General features: G+C 39.4%; 1 protein-coding gene across 6 annotated transcripts in view; it reads right to left on the reverse strand.

Moving 5' to 3' along the window:
- Positions 1-21847, reverse strand: part of FTO (FTO alpha-ketoglutarate dependent dioxygenase) — a 507378-nt gene that overhangs the window by 324064 nt on the left and 161467 nt on the right. For 5 of the 6 annotated variants that reach the window (XR_012647536.1, XM_075009181.1, XM_075009180.1 and 2 more), the window contains exon 4: positions 15183-15326. The exons of the other annotated variant lie outside the window; for it this stretch is intronic. Coding sequence is in view for 4 of the 5 variants with exons in the window: in XM_075009181.1 (XP_074865282.1) it covers positions 15183-15326 (144 nt within the window). In the remaining variant the exon portion in view is untranslated. The remainder of the gene's footprint in view (positions 1-15182; positions 15327-21847) is intronic. 6 annotated transcript variants of the gene reach the window in all.

The raw sequence follows: 21847 nt of genomic DNA on the forward strand, positions 1-21847 counted from the left end.
AGCAATGGTGTAATTCTGTTCTTTTTGGTCCCATTAGAGTGAAGAGAGAAACTGTTTGATACAAATGCCAATCTCTGATTATGAGAGGTTTAGGGCTGTAATAGGAGGAGTCTGACAGATCAGGATTGAGCTTCAGTGGCAAGGTATGTGGGAAATCTTGCATAGAATCTGCCTATGAGATACCGGCATAAAACATTTCAGTGTTTTTGAAAACAAAGAAATAATTGCTGTATAGACATACGAGAGGTAAAGGATAACAAGCCAAATCTCAAACCGAACAACACAGCAAATCTTGATTTTATAGCACTAAGTGTCAAAGTCATCTCTATGAAGAATATTTACAAAATTCTAATTGCTTAAAAACTTTTGTTCCATTCAGTGCCAATTAATTTGGTGCAGTCTGTGTAGCAAATGCAACATTATAAGTATTACATTTTGATTTGCACCTTCATTCAAACTCTTGGCAACCCTTACATTGTGGAGCTGTCTTCTTCAAATTGCTTCCAACAGTCTCTAATCCTTTATGACTTTTAGAAAGAACCCTGTAATTTTAATTTAAGACTTCATAGTTCATCTAAAACTGTAATTGTATAACAATGGTTGAAGCTTCATGGATCATGTGTCTCAAAGTATACTGAAAAATACATTCTAGGCCTTAAAAGATTACTCAAATGATATTTTTTCCCTAAAATTAAAAAAAAAATGCTCGTTAAGTGGGCCCATTTGGAAGCATTCACTTTTAACTAATGCAATATTGCATATTAATTATTTCACCAGTATTATGTGTGAACTAAAACTGGCACCCTTTACACAGCTAATCCTAACATACCCATCTTAGCTTCCTTGTACACAGATTTTGTATATAAATTGGATTTTTATTTAAATCAGATTTTTGATTTTTTTTTAAAAAATGAATACTAAATTTCTCATTTGAAGTAACAGAGAGGTAGCTGTATTAGTCTGTATCTTCGAGAACAAGAAGTCTTGTGGCACCTTATAAACTAACAGATAATTTGGACCATAAGATTTCGTGGGCAAAGACCCGCTTCATCAGATGAAGCGGGTGATTGCCCACGAAACCTTATGCTCCAAATTCTCTGTTAGTCTATAAGATGCCACAAGACTTCTTGTAGCATTTGAAGTAAGTTACAATTAAATCTCATCACAAACATGCTACTACAGAGTCTCATAAAATGAATTAATGGCTCCAATCTGTCCAGCCTAACTACCTGCTCTTGCTTCTTGAAAGTTCTGGGCTTTCAATTTCTATTACTCAGCATACTAAAGTAACATGTGCAAAGAAAGACACAGGCTGAGTAGAATTGTTTTTGTTCTGTTTATGTGGTGATAGACCTGGGCCAGGCATGGCAGAGGAGTTATTTAAGACATTGTCTTAAATACTGAGAATCAATATATAGGAAAAGATGGAGGCAGCATACAAAAGAACAGTTTGAACAGAGTGGGAAGAAAAAGGGAAGACATTCAGCACACACACAGCTTCCTATAGTACTCCACACTTTTAACGCATGAAAACTGTCATGGCTGCTGGACGTAAGGGAGACTAGCGGGGAATGGTTGGAGGAAATTCCCTGGGTAAAAAAGGAAAATGTGTCAAGTGTAAGTAGTGAAAGAAGATGAGGTAGGAGCTAGTTGCAAGAATGAAGCATGATAAGAAAAATTGCTTATTGGGAGAATATGATATGGATGAGGACGTGTGTATGTGTGAAAAGCAATTGGATAAAGTGATTAGTAACTTAAATAATTCAGTTTGCAATGCATCATTCTTCAAGACTTTCTCTATGCCTTTTATTGTAAGTGTGATTTAACATGAAAATTCCCAATCTATTTGCTATGTTCAATGTTGGTTGAAAAAAACACTTTATTTAGCTAATGTTTATGGCCTGTTTAATTAATTAACCAGATTTAGCATGCATCACCCACATACAGAAACCATGGTACAGAAAGCAGCAGTAAGAGAAATCTAGAGTTATCAGTTGCCACTGAATGCCATTTTCTTACAATATATTACATGCCCCTTATTTGACAACATCAGGGCCACAGACCATAAATGATGATGCTGTAAATCTACTCCCCATTTTACTTCAGCATAACCCAGCTTTTCCAGGAGACCCCCATTTTATACTTGTTTTCTCTAAAAAACAGAAGTGCCAGTAAGTTCAATAGGACTTATTTCCTAATTAAGTGCACTCTAAGTGCAGTTCATCTTAGCTTTTTTGTGAATTTGGAAATGGACCTGCAGCCTTGCTAGAAAAAAATGTAAATGATGAACACCTTCTGTTGGTACTTTTAGCTGTAGGGTTGTGACTAAACATATTTCACATACCAAGAATTAGTTATAAGCAAAGTATTTCAATCATCCAATAAAACCTCCTCCATGGATGGGTTTGTAGTAAGGACCAGCAAATATCAACAAGACTCCATAGATTACAAGATTGCCTGGTTCATTTATGCTACAAATTCTCCTTTTCTCATTGTTAATAGTGTCCTGATATCCCCTGCATGGGACTAGGATGTCCATGCCCACTGCTTCCATTGGCTACAAATGGCGATCCATAGCCAAGGAAAGCTGCAATTGCCTGATACTTGCAAAGGCACAGATAAATATAGAAGCGTGGGCCTGCCAGGAACTAACTGTGGAAGACAATATCTGGTCCATCGGCTGGTATTTGCTCACCCCTGCCCTATTCGCTCTTCTTCATTTTGAGTCAATCTGCGTCCTCTTTCTCCTCCACACCATTTAGTAGATACCAGTAGAGGGAACACTCAGAGCACAGAAATTTCACAAAAATTCCTGATCAGTCCCTGCTGTCCTGGGATGGAACATGCTCAACGCAGACGGAGTTCAGAGAATTTAGCAGCCAAACTCCAGCAATCCTCTGCTAAAGACATGGAAATGTCAACATTCAGATGCTTATTACTCAGCTGATTATGAGCAGATTGTCGTTGGGACAGAAAAAGGCACTTCTCTAACTACAGTGCAAGAACCCTGCCAAATTTTAAGTCTGTGTTTCCAAGCACTGAGAAGCTAGAGCTTACTGACAAAACAGCTAAGATTTTTTTTCTTTTAACTTTGGCAAAAGAAAGTATTTTCCCTAGCCTCATTCTCTAAAGCGGCTGAACTGTTTTTACTTAAACTTACAAAAAGACATTCGGCCTGAGGCAGATGTTTAGCATGGAAAATGTCAAACAAATAGTTAAAGTTTGGCAATGTTACACACAATGAAAACCAGGTTCTATAATGGAAAGTGTCAGGCAACCTTACCTATAAGTGTCTCTGCCAGCTCTGGTTATTATAATGGTTATGTCAGTTTCCAGGCCCACACATTATATACTCAGACACAATGATGAACATGAATTATCATCAAACAACTCTTTCCTCAAAAATAGGTGACATAGATCTTTCCACTCTCAAATTGGAGGTTATTTGTCTCAGAAAATTACATCTTTAGAGTGATTTACAGTCAATTCAAAGGTTCCTAGAAACAATAGGTGAAAGATGGCACAAGATTATACCAAAATGAACTAAAACAGAAAAAACATTATTTTCTATTTCTGTAAAGATCTTTTATATGAGAATGAGTATGAAACAGAGTTCTTTCACTGTTATCGCTGTATCTTATATGGTGATCTTTACTTCCATCAGACATATCTGGTTTAACTATATTTTCCATTTTTTTGACTATCGAATGATAAATGATATATTTGTTGTTTTTACTTTGTTTGAGCTTGTCGACACCACCTCCCTAATTTGAAGGGAGGATGGTAAGTAAGGTGTTTGAAGTTTATTAACGAAGTGCTGCGCTGCATATGCAGCACTTCATTAAGCAAATCCGCCCCCCCTCCCCGCGGCAACACCGAAGTTTTAAACTTCAAAGTGCTTGCTTGCATCTAGCAGTGGCTCATCCACCGGTACTTCGAAGTACATGGGGTACTTCAAAGTCCCTTCACTCTTCAAAATTTTGTGGTGTAAAGGGACTTTGAAGTACCTCGGACACTTTCAAGTGCCGGCAGATGAGCCGGCACTTTGAAGTTTAAAACTTCGAAGTTGCCGTAGGGGGGATTTGCTTCATGAAGTGCTGCATATGCAGCACAGCACTTCATTAACAAACTCCCAACACCCTACTTACCATCTTCCCTACAAAGTAGAGAGGTAGTGTAGACACAGCCTTTGTTTGTTATTACAATCATGATTTGAGTATCTCTGTGCTACAGTATTAGATAGGTACATCTGCCTTTGTCAGAGCTGGATGGATGGGTGCATGAATAACTGAACTACAGCATCAACGCCATGACAAACTAATGCAGATACATGGAACTGATGTCTCCACATACTACTGCTCCAGACTATTAAAGTAAACCAAATATGTGAAGGAAAGAGATAACTTGTTGCCCAACCCTGTAAGGTGTAAAATGCTCACAGTTCTTATTGAGTTCAGCAAGGTTTACTTGTATGAATAAGGATGATTCTAATGAGAACGGTTGCAGGGCTGAACTCTGGATTACTAGCACATGCAATCATTGCTGAACTCTGTCATGAAGCCTCTCGGGGTTCCATGCCAGCCCCAAGCCCGAATAAAGGAGGAGGGTTGGTCACATGAGTGTCAATGGGCTGATCATGAAACAACAATACAAATGAACTCTGATGCCAGTACAACTAACTGATAAAAGATGCCACATTGGATATCACCCAGATAAACAAGGTCCTCAGCACCAATAGAGTGACCGGGGTTGGGTTGAAAAGATGGCTACCAAAAGAAAATTACAACTAACACATATGATATCAGTTGAAAAGTCTGAACACTGTGGGCGACTGGAAAGTGAGAGCTGCTTCGAAAAGAGACGGAGAGATACTGATGTGATATACTTGGACTGGTGGAAAGGCATTGGCCAGCATCAGGAGAGATGAGCGGTTCTGAAGTCATTTGGTCAGGGAACGAAACTAAGCATGAGGCAGGAGTCTGATTCCTTCTTAGCAAAAGAACTAGAGGAGCATTTATAGTATACAAACCAGTGAGTGCAAAAATGATGATAGTGAGATTTGAAGCAAAACCATTCAAAATCTTGGTCATTCAGGTGTATGCACCCACATTGGACAGTATGGAGGAAGACATCAAGCTATTCTATAAAGACTTGACAAAGACACTGTAGGAGATACCGAAGAGTGTGTTCATCATCGGAAGACCTTGGAATGCGAAGGTCAGAACACATAATGAACGTTGGGACTGTAGGAAGTGGACATGGTGATCGAATGACGGGAAGTCCAAGAACATGATAGGTATGATCTTGATAACTAGATGGGCGACACCAGTACAGCAGTGCTGAACTTTCCAAGGACCAGATATAGACTCAGACCACAGTCTAGTGATCCCAAACATCAAGATGACCCTCAAGAGAAAACAGAAGATACATTTTAAGAGAAGAAGAGACATGGCAAAGCTAGGCAAGGAAGAAATAGGGAATGTGTAAAGACTAGCACTGAAAAAGAAGATTAGGAATGCGGGCACAGAGAAGGACCTAGATAAGAGAGTTGAAGCCACTGCACTAGAAGAGGCAATTGAGCAGACTGTTCTGGAAGAAGAGAAGATCAATAAGAAGTGGATTATGCAGGAGACAAAGAAGTGGGTCCAAGAGAAGAGAGCGTTGAAGATTAGAAGGGATGGTGCTGAGAGGGTGGAACAGCATTATAGGGGGAAATGCAATGAGGTAAGGAAAGGAAAATATGGTTACAGGAGCAGTGTGAAGATATAGAGAGGTATTACGGTGAGTGTCAGACTAGGGAGGTGTATAAAATGATGAAGAATATTAATAGGAAGTGGCAGCCAAAGCAGATGGTGATCAAAGATGAGAACAAAGAGGTGCTCATGAACAAGGAGATGGGATGTGCAGTGATGGATGAGATATTGCACCAAGCTGTACAAAGCACAGTTGGACTTGAGTGTCTCAAAGGTACTGATCGAAGAACTGAAAGAGAGATTGCCACCAAGCATAAAGATCAAGACCAATATTTTGAACAAGGAAGTAGAAAGAGCAGTGAAAAGACTAACAAAAACCCTGGAAATAAGATCATGGGCGAGAATATGGTATGATTCAGGAAATACACGTACTATGTAATATAGCATGGAAAGAAGAGAAGGCAACTAGGAATGGACAAGATCCATTCTAGTTAGAATACGCAAGAAAGGAAGTGCACTGGAGTGCAAGAACTACAGAATGAGTGCCCTAACAAGTCACCTAGGCAAGGTGCTGATGATAATACTGACAGAGAGACTGAAATCATAGATAGAAGAACATCTAACAGATGAGCAAGCATGATTCAGGAAAGACAGAAGTACCACACAGCAGATATTGGCACCAAGACTGATAGTGGAGAAAGCTCAACAAAAGAACATCGACAAATTAATTTGTTGATTTTCAGAAGGCATTTGACAGTATAGATCAGAAAGTGACTTAGGCACTGTTGGAGCTGTACGCAGTGGATAGCAGACGGATACAGTTTTTCAAGGGTATCGGTGACAATGCAGAGGCCACAGTGTGTGTGTGTGGAGAGATAGGAAGTTGGTTTAGAACGAGTAGAGGTACGAGACAAGGAGATCTGATATCGCTGAATATCTTCGTAACACATCTAGAGAGAACGATGGGCAAGATCGAGGAAGAGGAAGAAGAGATATCTGCGCACAGGATGAGAATCAACAACTCAAGGTTCATGGATGATATAGTTATTATTGAAGAAGATGAAGAGAAGTTAGCAAGAACAGTGCAGATGCTAAACGAGGAAGGGAAGCAGTACAGACTGAATATGAACATAGATAAAACAAAAAAACAATGGAATTTGGAGATAAGGAAATAGGAAGGAAAAATCAGTATAGATGGGATCGAACCATAGAATGTAGAGAAGTTCACATATCTGGGAAGCAAAATAACATATGATCTAGACTGTAAGAAGAAAATAGCAAATACAATAGTGAAAGCAAGAGCAGGTTTGAAGGTGATGGATAAGATCTGGAAAAGCAAAGCAATTAGCTTAGAAACAAAGCAGAGTGTCTTGAAAACGTGTATTCAGAAGCATGTTGTGCAGACATGAAACACGGGTGATAATGAAAGATTCAAAGAGAAGGATATTGGCATTTGAGACTAGTTGTTATAGAAAGATCCTGAGAACAGGACAGATGCAGAAGGGCATGAATGAGGAATTATATAGGAAGATACAGCCAAAAGAGAATCTACAGAAGGTGATACACTAGAAATTACAGCTATTCAGGCATGAATTCAGACTGAATGACGAACAAAAAATCAAGACCCTGGTATTCGGCATAATGGATGGTACGAATAGGAGAGGCAGACCCCAGAAACCACAGAGATGATGTAGTAGATTGATGCAGAGCTACTCTACAGAAACTAAGCCACTCCACACTGGACAGGGAAAGATGAAAGGAAACAGTGAGAGAGGCATCTGATGCCAATGGGTGCTGAGCCCCTGGTTGATGGAGATGAATCATTGCTGGGAATGGCAATGTAATACTTTCAGAAGTAATGACAGTAATCAACTTTTTGCCTTTCCTCTCTGCTTATTTCTATTGAACGTCTTCAGATAATTGTCTTTTTGTCATCAAGTTTTGGCATGTCTGATGCCTCTAATTCAAAGCAGAGTGTGATTTTCAATATTTTAATTGTGAATATGTCTAATACATGCATGAAATGGAAGTGGGTTAATTATCTTCCTAAACACTATCCATCTAAAGAGCTATATTTATTCTTGTGATCATTTTAGTGTACATCCATATACAGACACCATGGAGCTAAGTCTTGAACCACCATTCTGCTGTCTCTCCAGTTCTATTTGTATTTAGTCACGCAAGTGAGACCACGGAGTTTTGGGAGACACTAGTAACCCCTTATAATGAGATATGTAAATGTCAGTTTCTAAAAGTAAGGTGTATATATGAGCCTTTTCTCAAAAAACAAAAACAAAAAAACAATCTGAGGAGGATGGAAACAGGGACAGTCCCATGTATTTGCAGTCTGGTATGTTCTGCCCATCACATACTGGACTTTGAAAACTAGTTAACATCACAAACTTGATTCTATCAGCAATATCTTACACAGTCCACAAGCTTGTAAGTATGATGTAATGCTACAGGAAGCAATTCTCTTTTGGTCTAACCCCTTTGCACACAGATTCATCCCAGCTTTTCAATAGTAGAGGCACAAACATACAGATGCATACTATGGGACTGTTGCATCAATGCTGAAGGAACGGACCCATAAAAGTTGAGTTTCCTTAGTCCAAAAGTTATAGGCCAAAGGTCTATCATCTACTCCTTTCATAAAGTCCTCAGGGAAAACAGTGCAATATATAATTGGTCCTAATCAGGGAATATTTGCATTATTTAAAGCAAAAAACAGTATATTAAAAAGACAGAATGTATTAAGAAATTTAACAGAACAAGATGCCATGGATTTGCCAAACTGTATGATCAAAGTTTCAAAACAGCAAATAAATTTCTGGGGCTAACAGTACTAAGAGTCATGGAAAAAAAGAATTTAGATCAAACATGGAGAGCAAACAAAGTTAATAAAACATTAAAGATGCTAAAAAGCAAAAAGAGCTCACGTTAATATGTGGAAGTACAGGCAGATTAACTGGCTAGAAATAGTTTAATGAACCACTACATACATGTGGAAATATTTCCATTAAAGGCTTATCTCTAACCACAGTCCACCCCCGGAACTTGTGCGCCTAAATTCTAGCTAAAGAAAATAATTTTTGATGCTCCCTGAACTATAATTTGCTCATGAAAAGACACCAAGTTCATCTTCAAACTGCTTTAATCCCATAACCTTCAAGCAACATTTGATCTATGGGAAACAGCTGTAGAAAAGTAAATCTTCCCCCTTTGAACAAATATTTTTATTAAGTATGTTTTGAAGTTATGGTAGGAAAATTAGTGAAAATTGTAGATCTATTTGCAAATACGGTCATGTCTAACTAAGTTTAGGGGAAAGATTCCAATTTAATATTAGGACCATGACAACCCTGGTAAAGCATGCTTCAGTCACCACAGACGGGGCTCTTTACTCACCGCCACATCCTATAGATTTATTATATGCACCCAACACATTTTGTATTAGACACCCCTTGACTGTGTACTTGAGACAGCAGTGTTCAATACGTGCTTCCTCTTCAGACCAATATATTATTCTAAATGGAGCAAAACTGTTTCTGTTTCTTAAGCGCTATAAAGTTCAGATTCCAGTTATCAGGCAACAGGGTTTGCAGTTTCTCTACAAAGCTATTTTTCATGTGAGTAAAATAATTATCAAAAAGTAATGCCATATTGAAACTATTTTTCCCCATTAAATAACAAGCTCTATTTGATATTGTGCTAGCATATATTAAAATGGACAAATTTGAAGACCTGACATTTAGAACATAATATACAGTTCAAGACATGAATTAATATAGCAGCATATTTCAACTAAAGACAAGCACTTAGAAAGCAAGTGTAAAGCTAACTTAGTGATTTCATTTTTAAACACAATACTTCTGAAAATAAGAATGACTCCTATTATAGAAGTGCCTCAGAGCAAGGACATCCTTGCATTTTTTTTTGAAGGGCAAAAAACCCCACAAAAAACAAAAAAACTTTTTTTCCTGTTGTTTGAAACAATATTCAATAAATATACAACTTACAATCTTACAACTTTCAAAAATAAATGCAGAAGCTCACGGAAGCAGCACATTTGGACTGTATTTATTTTGTGCTAAGATGGCCATAACCAAAGTACATTACTATCAAACAAGTTCAATCCTCCATGATATGTATATCTCCGTGTTTCAACCTTATAATTAAGGAATCTTTATTTCTAGGCTAATGGAGGTTGCATTTTATAGTTCTGATGTAGCCATTTTTTAGCTTCTATTAATAATACAATAATTTGTATTTCAATCAGCTATCAAAAATATCAGCATTTACCAAAATATTCACAGAATAGTATTCAGTGCTTTTTTTGTATTGAGTATCAGCACCTCTTTAGCCCCAGCCATGAGATTGGCTGGGGAAGGACAGGGAGCTGTCTGAGTACCAACACCTCTTTTTTTTAAAAAAAAAAACAAAAAAACAAAAAACGAAAAAAGGCACTGATAGTATCAATAAGAGAGATTGTACTACTCCTTGTACATATATAAGAAAGGAACTACAGCATTTTAGCTACCCCCATTGATAAATGTTGGCTTTTAAACAATTAAAAGTGTATTGAATATCACATTTTCCACTAAAGAACTCGTGAAACCCATGTAAAATAAACATTATACAAATTGAACCTCTCTAATCTGACACTATAGTCTGATAACATCCGTCATCCAGCATGATATTAGTTAGCCAAATGTCCACATATCAGGGGTGTAGCCAAGTTTTTTGTAGTCCCAAAAATTTGTTTATAAGCATCAGTCCTGGTTCTCACCATCCTGTGCTGTTATTTCGCTCTAATTTACCCCTAAGTGTCTTCTAAGAGCCAGTAAGCAGTGGAAGTCTTGGTAATGCTGCTAGACAATACTGACCTCCTGTAATTCAGTAAATTTTCTCGTTCAGCACCGGTCAAGTCTCAAGGGTGCCGGACTATAGTGGTTCAAAGGGTATACTTGGGTTTATTTTATGCAAAATGTGATGTAGAGCGTGTGTATGCACAAGGAAAAAAGTCTGTGTCTCACCACCCTAGGAAGATTCTACAAAGAGGCCAAGGGGGAGGGGGAGCTCAAGAGGTGGAATGGAAAAATACAAGCATGGGGTAAACAAGTCTATATATGGAAATGTAATAAGATTGGCCAAAGGTTCAAGTTATGTAACAGCCATGTGTATTAAATATCAAGGGGAGGGACTCCTCTCTCAAGGGGCTCTGGCTGATTTTGTATGAGGGGCTCTTCCTTTGTGCACACAGAATAAAGATTTGTTGAACTCAATGATGTATCGTCATCTTTTTATGCCTGCTGGCATGTAGGGCAGCAACAAAGGTCTTCCTCTTCTGTCTGTCACTGGCCAGCCTCTCAATATTGCCCCAAACGTGATTTCTGCTCTCCATTTCTATTTCAATAGTCTGGAACCATGTTGTCTTGGGTTGTCCTCATTTCCGCTTCCCTTCAGAGTCCAGTGCATCACAGTCTTTGTGATGGAGTGTCCACCTTTCCTGAGCGCATGCCCAATCCATCTCCAATGTCTTTTCATAATGATGTTGGCCATGCCATCTTGCTTGCACCATGCAAGCATGTCCTGATTTGAAATTATTCTTGGCTAAAAATTAAGGAGTATCCTCTGAAGGCTTCTGGTGTGACTTTACCGTGGTCATACTCTGTCAGCCACTAGCATTTTTATCCATATATTAATGTTGATAAGATACAACTCTGATAAAACTTCAATTTGGTGTGGATCCTGTATTGTGACGACTTCCATACAGCATTCAGACTTATGAAGACATTTATGGCTTTACTGAGTCTGCTCTGAATATTGCTTCTGACACCTCCATTGTGATGTAAAGCTCTCTGTGGCAGGTAGGTCATGGCCACTGATGTTGACTGTTGCTGGTGCCTCAATGTTTAGGGTCATGACTTCTGTCTTCTTCTGGCTAACTCTTAGTCCAACCTGTTTTCGGAAGGTGCAAAGTCAATTTTTCTTCTCTTTCATATGATAATGCATATGGGAGAGCAACACGAGGTCATCAGGAAAATCAAGGTCCTCTAGTGTGGAGAAGACGGACCATCTGATGCCTCTTGGCATACCCAGAGGTCCTGAAACTGTCATTCCCCATATGTACTCACTAAACATGCTGCCCCCTCAATAAAACAGAATCTATCTGAAGTGACACTGATACAAGTCCAGCCAACACAAAGTCCAAATTGATTAAATAGCAAGTTCACTAAATGTTTCCATTTCTTTTCAGCCATGATTGAGGAGATAACGTAGGTAACTAAGAAGAAGGTGAATGTCTGGAATGCATGAAATGCAGAAATACAAGATAAATTAACTAATATATAGTTACTTGCTATCGTGCTAACTCCTCTGTCATGATAATATATTTTAAAACTTCAGATATAATGAATCACACCTTAGATGTCATCCTCCACATGCAACTACTCTTAAAATGATGTGCTTCAAAATCAACACTATGAAGAATATATAAAGCAACCAATTGCAAATATAGGTCTATTGTTACAGTTACTACCAGCTATTTTAAATCATTGCCTTCAACTAATAAAAGAAGTTATAATTTATTCAGAAAGTTTCATTTTTATGCTGGCCCATTCTACGCTACAGGTTGAACCTCTCTAAGTTGGAACACTCTTGTCTGGCGACATCCGTAATCCAGCATGATTTTAGCTAGCTAGTTGAACACTTATCATAGGTGTGGCCAAGTTTCCCATAATCCCATAAAGCTTGTTTACGACCACCAGTCCTGGGTCTCAGTGTTCTGTGCTGTTATTTAGCTGTAATTTACCCCCCGTAAATGTCTTCTGAGAGCCCAGTAAGAAGTAGAAGTGTGAGTAATGCAGCTGGACAAAACTGACCTCTTGTGGTCCATCAAATTCTCTCATCCAGCACTAGTCAGGTCCTGAGGGTACCGGACTAGAGAGGTTCAACCTGTATTACTGCTGTTAAATTCAAATAATATATGTTTTTGTTAATTCTGCTAAAAGGGAATCATAAATGATTGACAAACCTAGAAGAGAGTATCTAACACCAGTTCTACAGACTACTAGTCTTCTATAATGTTAATACAAAAGAGTGATTTATATACCATAATAAGAAAAATGTTTACTGTGTCTTCTGTTTCCACCTAAACATGATCAGGATAGTCTTAGGAATTAAGTGAAATTAACATTTTGATCCATCCTTAAATAGCATTTCCAGCAGTGCCTGAGCTACGTATATAAAGTTAATTCATCTCAGAGGAATAAGGAATTTTCATACTATTTAAAAGTTTAGCCAATTATAATTTACAGTACTAGAATAAACAGAAGTAAAACAGTGATGATGAACATCCCTTCCATAATTTGTCTTCTGAATTAGTTGGCCAAGAAGGCTGATCAGGCACAAACTTTACAGTCAATAAGAATTAAATGAATCTGTTGATCTGATGTGAGAACAGAAATGGATTAAGAATTCTTTCAAAGAGAACTATTAAATGTCACACAATCTTCACATGATGGCATATATGATGCCTCAACTAACGTCATATATGCCATCATGTGCCAACAATGCCCAGATGCTTTGTATATTGGACAGACTTCAAACTCTCTCAGACAAAGAGTTAATGGGCACAAAACAGACATCAAAACATTCCTGATCCACAAACCAGTTAGTCTACATTTTAATGGAGTGGGCCATTCTGTTAACGACTTAAGAGTTTGAGTCTTATTGAAGAAGAATATTCGGTCTGCTTTAGAAAGAGAGGCTGCTGAACTCTCTTTTATATTCATATTCAACACATTAACACATGGTTTGAACCGGGATGCAAATTTTCTGGGACATTATAGGGGCACTTTTGCATACTTGGCTTAATCTAATTCTTGACACCCCCCACAACCCCTCTTGCTCTCTGATTTGCTCACCTTGATAATTTTTTTCTCATTTGTCAACTTTGATTACTGGTTTTGGTTCTTTATTCCTTAAATATTGAGTCTGTTCTGGTATGGCTGTGGTCTGAAGAAGTGTGTCTGTCCCACGAAAGCTCACCTAATAAATTATTTTGTTAGTCTTTGAAGTGCTACTTGACTGCTTTTTTGTTTTGATCGTCTGTATCACAGTATCAGAAAATTTCACAGAACTCTGCATCTTAGTCTGAGAGATACTCAAGTCTGAAAGTGTTTAAAAGCACAACAGCCACACTCTTATTTCTGCATATGCCATACCACTGACACCAGTGGGGTGATTCAGGTTTAACTAAGAGCAGAATAAGGTACAAAATATTAGAAGGCACTCAGAAAAAAAATCATTCATGATAATTTAGTTGTTCAGTCATTTGACAGACAATGTGGGAAAAGGAAAACTATTTCAATAAGCAGGTAAGAGGTGCTGCTTTGTGGAAGTATCTTGGGTTTCTACATATCAGAAGTCCATGAACTGGGAGTGTCAACAAGGTTGTTGGTGTCACCAATCTCTGAACAATCAATACAGGGAATCACTAAAGTGTCACAATGGTAGTCCAAGATTTGTCAGATGGCTCATGATGTAATGTGGCTGTGGTTTATTCACAAGGAAATTTAATTTAGGGAAAATACAATCCAGAATGAACCTATTTCTGTTCCCTGATTCATTTGTAGCAATACCAGCTATATTAAACATCAGCTGCCATAAGCAGTGGGACCAAATTAATTCTTTGTCCCCCAAATGCAGGCATCCAGATTCTTTCCTGAAACATAACAGCTCAGTTCTATAGTATAATTCTAATATTGGAGGAGGATATTCTCAAATACACATTGGTCAAAGTGTAACAGAATAAGAGAAAAGCTCATACCGAAAGCAGGTGATCAACACACAATCAGAAAACAGTACAAAGAAGTATTAAGAAAATCTCATCCTGAACCAAAGACCCAGAAATGTAAAAGACAACAGCAATAAAAATGATTTGGTTTTGTGGCTATATAGCTATATATATAGATGGAATTTTTTTTAAATGGCATACATGTGTAGTCCATCTTCACCTAAAACCTCAGAGATGGGGGATTTTTGTAATAAAACAATGAACTATTGTTCCCCAAGGCAACTGTGTCTTGAAAGGAAGAAAAGGCTTCAATTAAGAATAAGGACTAAACATCTCAACTTCTCACACTGAGAGTTTATCCTATAAAATAAAGCTGAAGAAATTTTCCTATTGTATTAAAGTTACCCTGAAACGCAATCTGAGCATCAGATACTGAAAGGCTTAACAGGTAAAATTCATTACGCACCAGAAACAAGAAAGAAAATACGAAAAATATGGTGGGATTAACAGTCTCCAAGGACAGAAAAAAAGGAAAGCATTATGTAATTACACATTCTGGCCAGATCCTCAAATGTTTTAAATCACCCCCGCTCATTGATATCCAGGGAGTTACGACAATTTAGTCCAATTGACGAACTACCCTCTATTTTCAATAGAAACATTTGCATTCCTAAGACTCTGAAAATTACCCAGCATAAAATAACAGTCTCCTCGGTGAAGGGGAATTGCCAGTCCAGGTGTCTTTATGTCCCATGCTACCTTCAGGCCTATGTGCCACTCAGCTGGGTCTCTCCCTTTCACGTCCGGTTCATTAACTTTGCCACTGGCAGAACCTAAAGAAAAAGAAAACAAAAAGACAAAAAATGAGACAGAATTATAACCACATACGAAGAAATTAGTAGTGCACACATTAGGCATAAGCCACTGGGCCTAATTCTCCATTGGCCTGCACTTCATGGAATCACTGATGCCAATGAAAAGTGAACATGAGGCATGGGACTATGGAGAATAAGGATAATAAAATTTGGCAAAACATCTAAAGCTCCCTCCAGTTCTGGGATGTTTGGTTTTGGAATTCCAAAAGAAACTACACCATCTACTTAAGGAAATACTTGTTTCTACTTGGGACCTTACTCATTCAGACACACCATCAGATTCCCTCCCTGGATTATTCCATTTACGTCCCAAGATCCACAAACGTGGAAACACCGGATGCCATACTGGCACCCTTAATACTAAACTATCCAGTTATATATACTCCTTCCTCAAACCCTACACCGACACTCCCAGCTATCTCCAAGATACCACTGACTTCCTGACGAAATTACAAAATATCAAAAAACCTCCTGACAACTCCATCCTTGCAACCATGGATGTACAGGCTCTCTACACTAATATTCCACATGAAGATGGACGACAACAGATCACGAATATCATTCCTGATATTACCACAGCTAATCTGGTGGTCTGACCTCTGTAACTTTGTTCTCACCCACAATTATTTCTCATTTGGGGACAATTTATACCTCCAGATTAGTGGCACTGATATGGGCACCTGCATGGCACCACACTATGCTAATATATTTAGGGCTGACTTGGAACATTGATTCCTTAGGTCTTGTCCCCGACCACCCCTCCTTTACTTACGATACATAGATGACATATTTATCATTTGGACCCATAGTAAAGAGAATCTAGAAGAATTCCACAGGGACAATCTTTAACAATGTGCACCTCACCATCAACTTATGCCTTGACCACTCTACACAGGAGATACGTTTCCTGGACACTACAGTACAAATCACTGATGGCCTGATCAATACCACACTCTACCAGAAACCCACTGACTGGTACACTTACCCACATGCTTCTAGCTTCCATCCTCCACACATGACACGATCCATCATTTACAGTCAAGCCCTAAAATACAAGCGCATCTGCTCTGATCCTACTGACAGAAACCGAAAACTACAAGATCTCTACCAAACATTTATAAGCCTGAATTACCCACCAGGAAAAGTAAAAAAACAAATCAACAGGGACAGACAAATATCCAGAAACCAACTACTCCAAGATAGCCAAAAAAGCCAATAACAGACCACCACTTGTCATTACCTACAGTTTCCAACTCAAACCACTGCAACGCATCATTGAAGACCTATAACTTATCCTAAATCATGATGCCACACTCCAGAAGGCTCTAGGTGACAGGCCTGTTCTTTCCTATAGACAACCACCCAACCTTATGAGGATGCTCACTAGCAACCACAGGCTACACCACAACAATACTAGTCCTGGAACTTTTCCTTGTAACAAACCCTGTTGCCAACTCTGTCCACATATCTGTTCTGGAGATACCATCACTGGACCTAACCATGTTAATTATAGAATCACAGGCATATGCTCCTGTTCCTCAACTAACATCACATATGCCATCAGGTACCAACTATACCCACACACCATGCATTAACAGACTGCAACGACTCTTCAACCAAGAATGAATGGACATAGAACAGACATCAAAATACTCCAAATACACAAACCTGTCAGCCAGAACTTTAATGGAGTAGGCCATTCTGTTAAAGATCTGAAAGTTTGTGTTCTACTGAAAAGGGACTTTAACAACGGTCTACAGAGGGAACACTCAGAACTAACATTCATATTCAAATTCGACATATTAACATGTGGTTTGAACAGGGACAGCAAGTACCCGACCGATTATGAGGACTCTTTCACATACTTTGACCTTTTAGCTAACTCTTAACTTCCTCACACCACCACCACCAACCCCTGCCATCCCTTTGCTCTTCTGATTTGCCAACCTTGGTAACAATTTTTCTGATTTGTCATACTGGATAACAATTTTTGGACCTCTGTGCTTTATATATTGAGCCTGTTCTGGTAAGGCTAAGAGCTGAAGAAGTGTCCCACGAAAGCTCATCACCTAATAAATTCTTTTGTTAAAGTGCTACATGACTGCTTTTTTTGTTTCGAACTGATACCACGTCTGTAAGAAGAAACAAATTCTATGGTAACTTTGATATAAGGATTTCAAAGCACTTTACAGACCATTAAACTTCACTTGTGTGTGTATTAGTCCTAATTTTACAAAAGCATAAATCTAGCTTCAGTGAAGTTCAAGTGACTTCCACAAAATCAGCAAAGTTGAAAAGCTAATCCCAGAATCCTATCACCCATTCTCTTCTCACATTACTAAACTACTCAAACATATTAGATAGAGTGCAGTAGCCAATGAAGATTCAGCACAATCTGCATGTGGTTGTCTTATCATTGTACAACATAAAAGTGATAAACTAGCAGAAAAATTCTAATCCAATGAATGAAAAAATACTTGGAGCTCAAATCTCTTAACCAGGACTATTTTCAGAGGCTTAATGCAATGCACCGTTAGGTGAAATATACAGTCTACGTTTATAATAAGGTACTTGCAAGCTATGCTGAAACAGTTTAATGGCTGATGTAACAGAACATTTTCTCAGGTGGAGGACGTATCTTGTAATGTGCAACTGGAACTCAACTACCATCAATTGCTAGTAATAATTAACAACTGTATGTTGCATGTCTAATTTTTAAACCATCAATAATTACTAATTGGTTCAATATATCCATTTCACTTCCATGACAAATACACATTCATGTAATAATTTTTGTAGACTTTAAGTTTCATTATTTTTAGAAAAAAATACTAGAAAAAAAGATTTATAACTCATTATTCTACACACACTTACAGAGGAGTGTTGACCTCATGCCTTCAGAATATTCAAGCCATTCATCACTTGTGGGCTACTACAATGTTTATTTAGTTGGGGGAAGTATTCAGAATTAACATCTTTCTAATAATTTTCTTGATGATTTAAATTTTGCTTCAGTTCTAGAACCAGGAATAAAAAACACCCTAAATATCCCAGAGCCCAAACCTGAACTCCTTGTTTACTCAGGCAAAACTCTTTTTAGAAGATCAGCCCCAAAATACCGCCCCTCCCTCTTATACTTCTCATCCTGCTCAAGCTTTGTCTCAGGATCAGTGCACAGCTTTAGGGTGTTCCATCAAGAAGCACACAAATGAGAAAACAAGAGCTAGCAAATACTCTGAGAAAAATCAATACTAAAGTCTTTCAGGGGCTTTCATATTTTCTGCTCTGTTCAGATAAATCGTAACTTAATTTAAGAAAAAATGCTTTCTGAAAACGGCAAATAGGATGGCTTTCAAGGCATTTTTAATGCAATACATCATGGATATTATAAAAAGAGGTAACCTTTGTGGGTTAACTCTGTCTGTTATGCTGCTGCTTTCCCATTCACTTTGGCAGCAGCACTGTTCACAATATGGCACCAATAAAACATAGAACTACACTCAGAGACAGCAATTTCAATCAAAGTTTTCTGGGGTCTCCTCATAAATCCAGCACCTTTGGAATGTGCTCGTTAAAATGACTTACTTTTTTGCAGTTTGATAAAATTTTTATTGCCTAAGAACAGAGTTCAAATGTAGCTCACAGACTCCCTTTCCCTATGTTCCGAATGAATGCACCTAATAATTATCTGCAGCAACTGAAACTTACCACTCTTACCATATTATTTTGGAAACAAATGGAAGCAAGCTGTTTCTTGCTTCTGTCATTTATGCCAAATTAATTTTTTTAAAAGGCTTCTCAGTATATGTGGTATATCCTTATAATATGGAGATAGTGTAATAAAATCATATTGTCACCTCAATAATTTGTTTAGACAGCTACGGCTCCAGTTTAAAGTTAAAACACTTGACTCTTTCAAGTTCTACAAGTAAACTGTATGTACTGTAATCATATAGGTCTTGCATATACACAGGACCTTTAAAACAAATAGACCTTAAAGAGATTTATTTACTTTGGAACAAACTACACAGAAATCGCCAAATTTGGCAGTACTGTTAATGAGAATTAGTAAAATCTTCTGTAAATAGTTGAACTGTTTGGTTACTTGGGTATGGGTACGCCATCTTGTTTGTCCTAACATCACGGCAACCTCCATTTTGAAGGGGGGTTCTTCTTCGTTGTCCAGGAGAAAAGGCAGAAAACTCCGAGAAAGAGTGGGAAACTGTTGCTAGGCAACTAAAATCCATAAATAGAGCACACTCACAGAGCTCAGGGATCTCTCTCTTGCGCGCACCTGGTCACTGTGAGGGTGCAGTGAGTCCTGCTCCCCTGAGCAACAGTCTATCTCAGAAGTCTGGTCACTAGCGTTGTCGGCAGGTTCATCAACAAAGGGAGGCATACCTGCAGTCACAAATCATTCTATTAGATAGCATTAACATCCATCTACGATGACACAAAGGGATTAGGATGGGTACTTAGAATGTTGCCTGCCCTCCTGCTGTCATCCAGTCGTTCCTGACCATCAACATTGAGACAGCATGCGGTGAGACAAGGTAGAAGTACAACACCAATTCGTTTTTCCTGCTGTGTATGTTTGTTGCCTGTTGTGTGTTCAGCAGTTTCCAGATCTGGTTCTTCTATCCTTTACCAGCCCCTTTTTACCTTTTTTCCCACCTTATATTTAATAAAGAATAGCTTGGTTATCCTTGAGTGAGGGTTCCTCATTTGAATACCCTGAATAAATGAGTGAAAGGGGGAACTTAGTAAGAAGTTGGGTGGATCTTTTAGATACAGTTCTGTTACAGTACTTAAAAAAAAACCAAAGCAAAACTCCTGTTGTTCTTTTCGATAAAGGACTACAGAATCTGACCGTTACGTACTACAGGATGACTCTCTTAATCCCGGTACTCTCTCATTTGGCACCATCCACGGTCTAGTTGGACCACGGATGTTGCAGGACCAGAGAGTCCTGGGGCTGTAGCTGGACCCACATCTGCAGCGTAGGGACAGAGGCCAGAGCAGTGGCTGGTAGCCTGGCTTAGGCCGGAGCCCCCACTGACCCTGCTGCAGTATGGGGAGGGGCAGAGCCCTCACCACAAACCAGGGCTAGGGATAGAGCTCCCACCACAGCATGGGGCTAGTGTGGAGGCTCACGCCACAGTGCAGACTAGGGCCAGAAGCTCATGCCACAGCAGGGGGCTAGGGCCAGAGCCCCCACCAGAGGCCCAGTTCCGTGTGAGGCTAGGGCTGGAGCCTCCACCAGAGGCCCTGCCACAGTGTGGTGTTGGGGTCAAAGCCTCCACCTGCCAGAGCCCCGTGGCAGCTCCTGGAGTGCAGGGCTAGAAGCTGGAGCCTGAAGTTTTAGGGAAGTTGGAATTTTGGGGCTGTCTGGGACAGAAGCTTTAGCACCTCCCCTGGTCTGACAAATTCTGTTATTTGGGACCTGTCAGGTACCAATCATGCCAGACTGGTGAGGTGCAACCTGTTGGCTCACACCCAAAATGAAATGTTTCAACTACATAAAGGCTTACAGCAGCATTCCCCAACAGTTTGAACAGTCAGAGGTTGCACCTCTCAAATCTGGTACTCTGTCGTTTGGCAACATCCATTGTCCGGCATGACCACAGATGTTGCCAGATGAGAGAGTGGCTGACAGGTGCAGAAGCCCCCGTGGGGCTGGTAGTCACAGCCCATGCCTGCCTTGTGGCTGCTGGGCCAGAGGCTGCCACGGGGCCAGGAAGCAGAGCCTCTGGCAGTGGAGGCCAGGAACTGGAGCCCCTCCCTGCCCTGCAGCAGAGGGAGGTGGGAGGCTGCTGTGGGGTAGGAGTTAGAGCCTCCTCCTGTCCTATATTGTGTGGGGGAGGCAGGCAGGAGCTGGCTGGAGCCCTGTGGCAGCCCTTGGGAGGAAGGCTGGAAGCTGGTGCTGAAGCAGTCCCTGAGCACAACCTTGCACCTTCCCTTATCTGATGAATTGTCTTGTTCAGGACCTGAGAGGTCCCGAGCATGCTGGATAAGGGAGGTACCACCTGTTGTGAAGAATACTGTACCTACTTAACCATAATGAAAGAGAAAGTTGTAATAGAACATAGTAACGGAGGTAGAATTTGGCCAGAATGTCCAGCTTGACGACCAAGTCTGGTATTTCAGAGGTATTCTGAATCCGAGAATCTTGAATTTTCTGGACACAGTTTTCCTATAGCAAGGCAGTTCAAGCAAGAAGCTCCTTCCTAGTCCTTCAATAATTAGTTAAACTGAATCTTTGAATCTCAGAACAAAATAATGGGTCTCATTGCTTCAAGTACATAGGATGGCTAGGCCCTGACCAAGGCCTATGGTTCCGGATTAGGACCAAGAGAATGCCTGTCTTATCCAGCTTCACCTATCACTTCTCCATAGAAGAAGCAAGCAAGCCTCCTTATCCTTCTTTGTGTGTCCTGATTGGCTACTGCCCCTTCCCAGCCTTTCTAGACTCTGGCAAA

This window comes from Carettochelys insculpta, chromosome 14, assembly GCF_033958435.1.
Source record: "Carettochelys insculpta isolate YL-2023 chromosome 14, ASM3395843v1, whole genome shotgun sequence".
Classification (NCBI taxonomy): Eukaryota; Metazoa; Chordata; order Testudines; family Carettochelyidae; genus Carettochelys; species Carettochelys insculpta.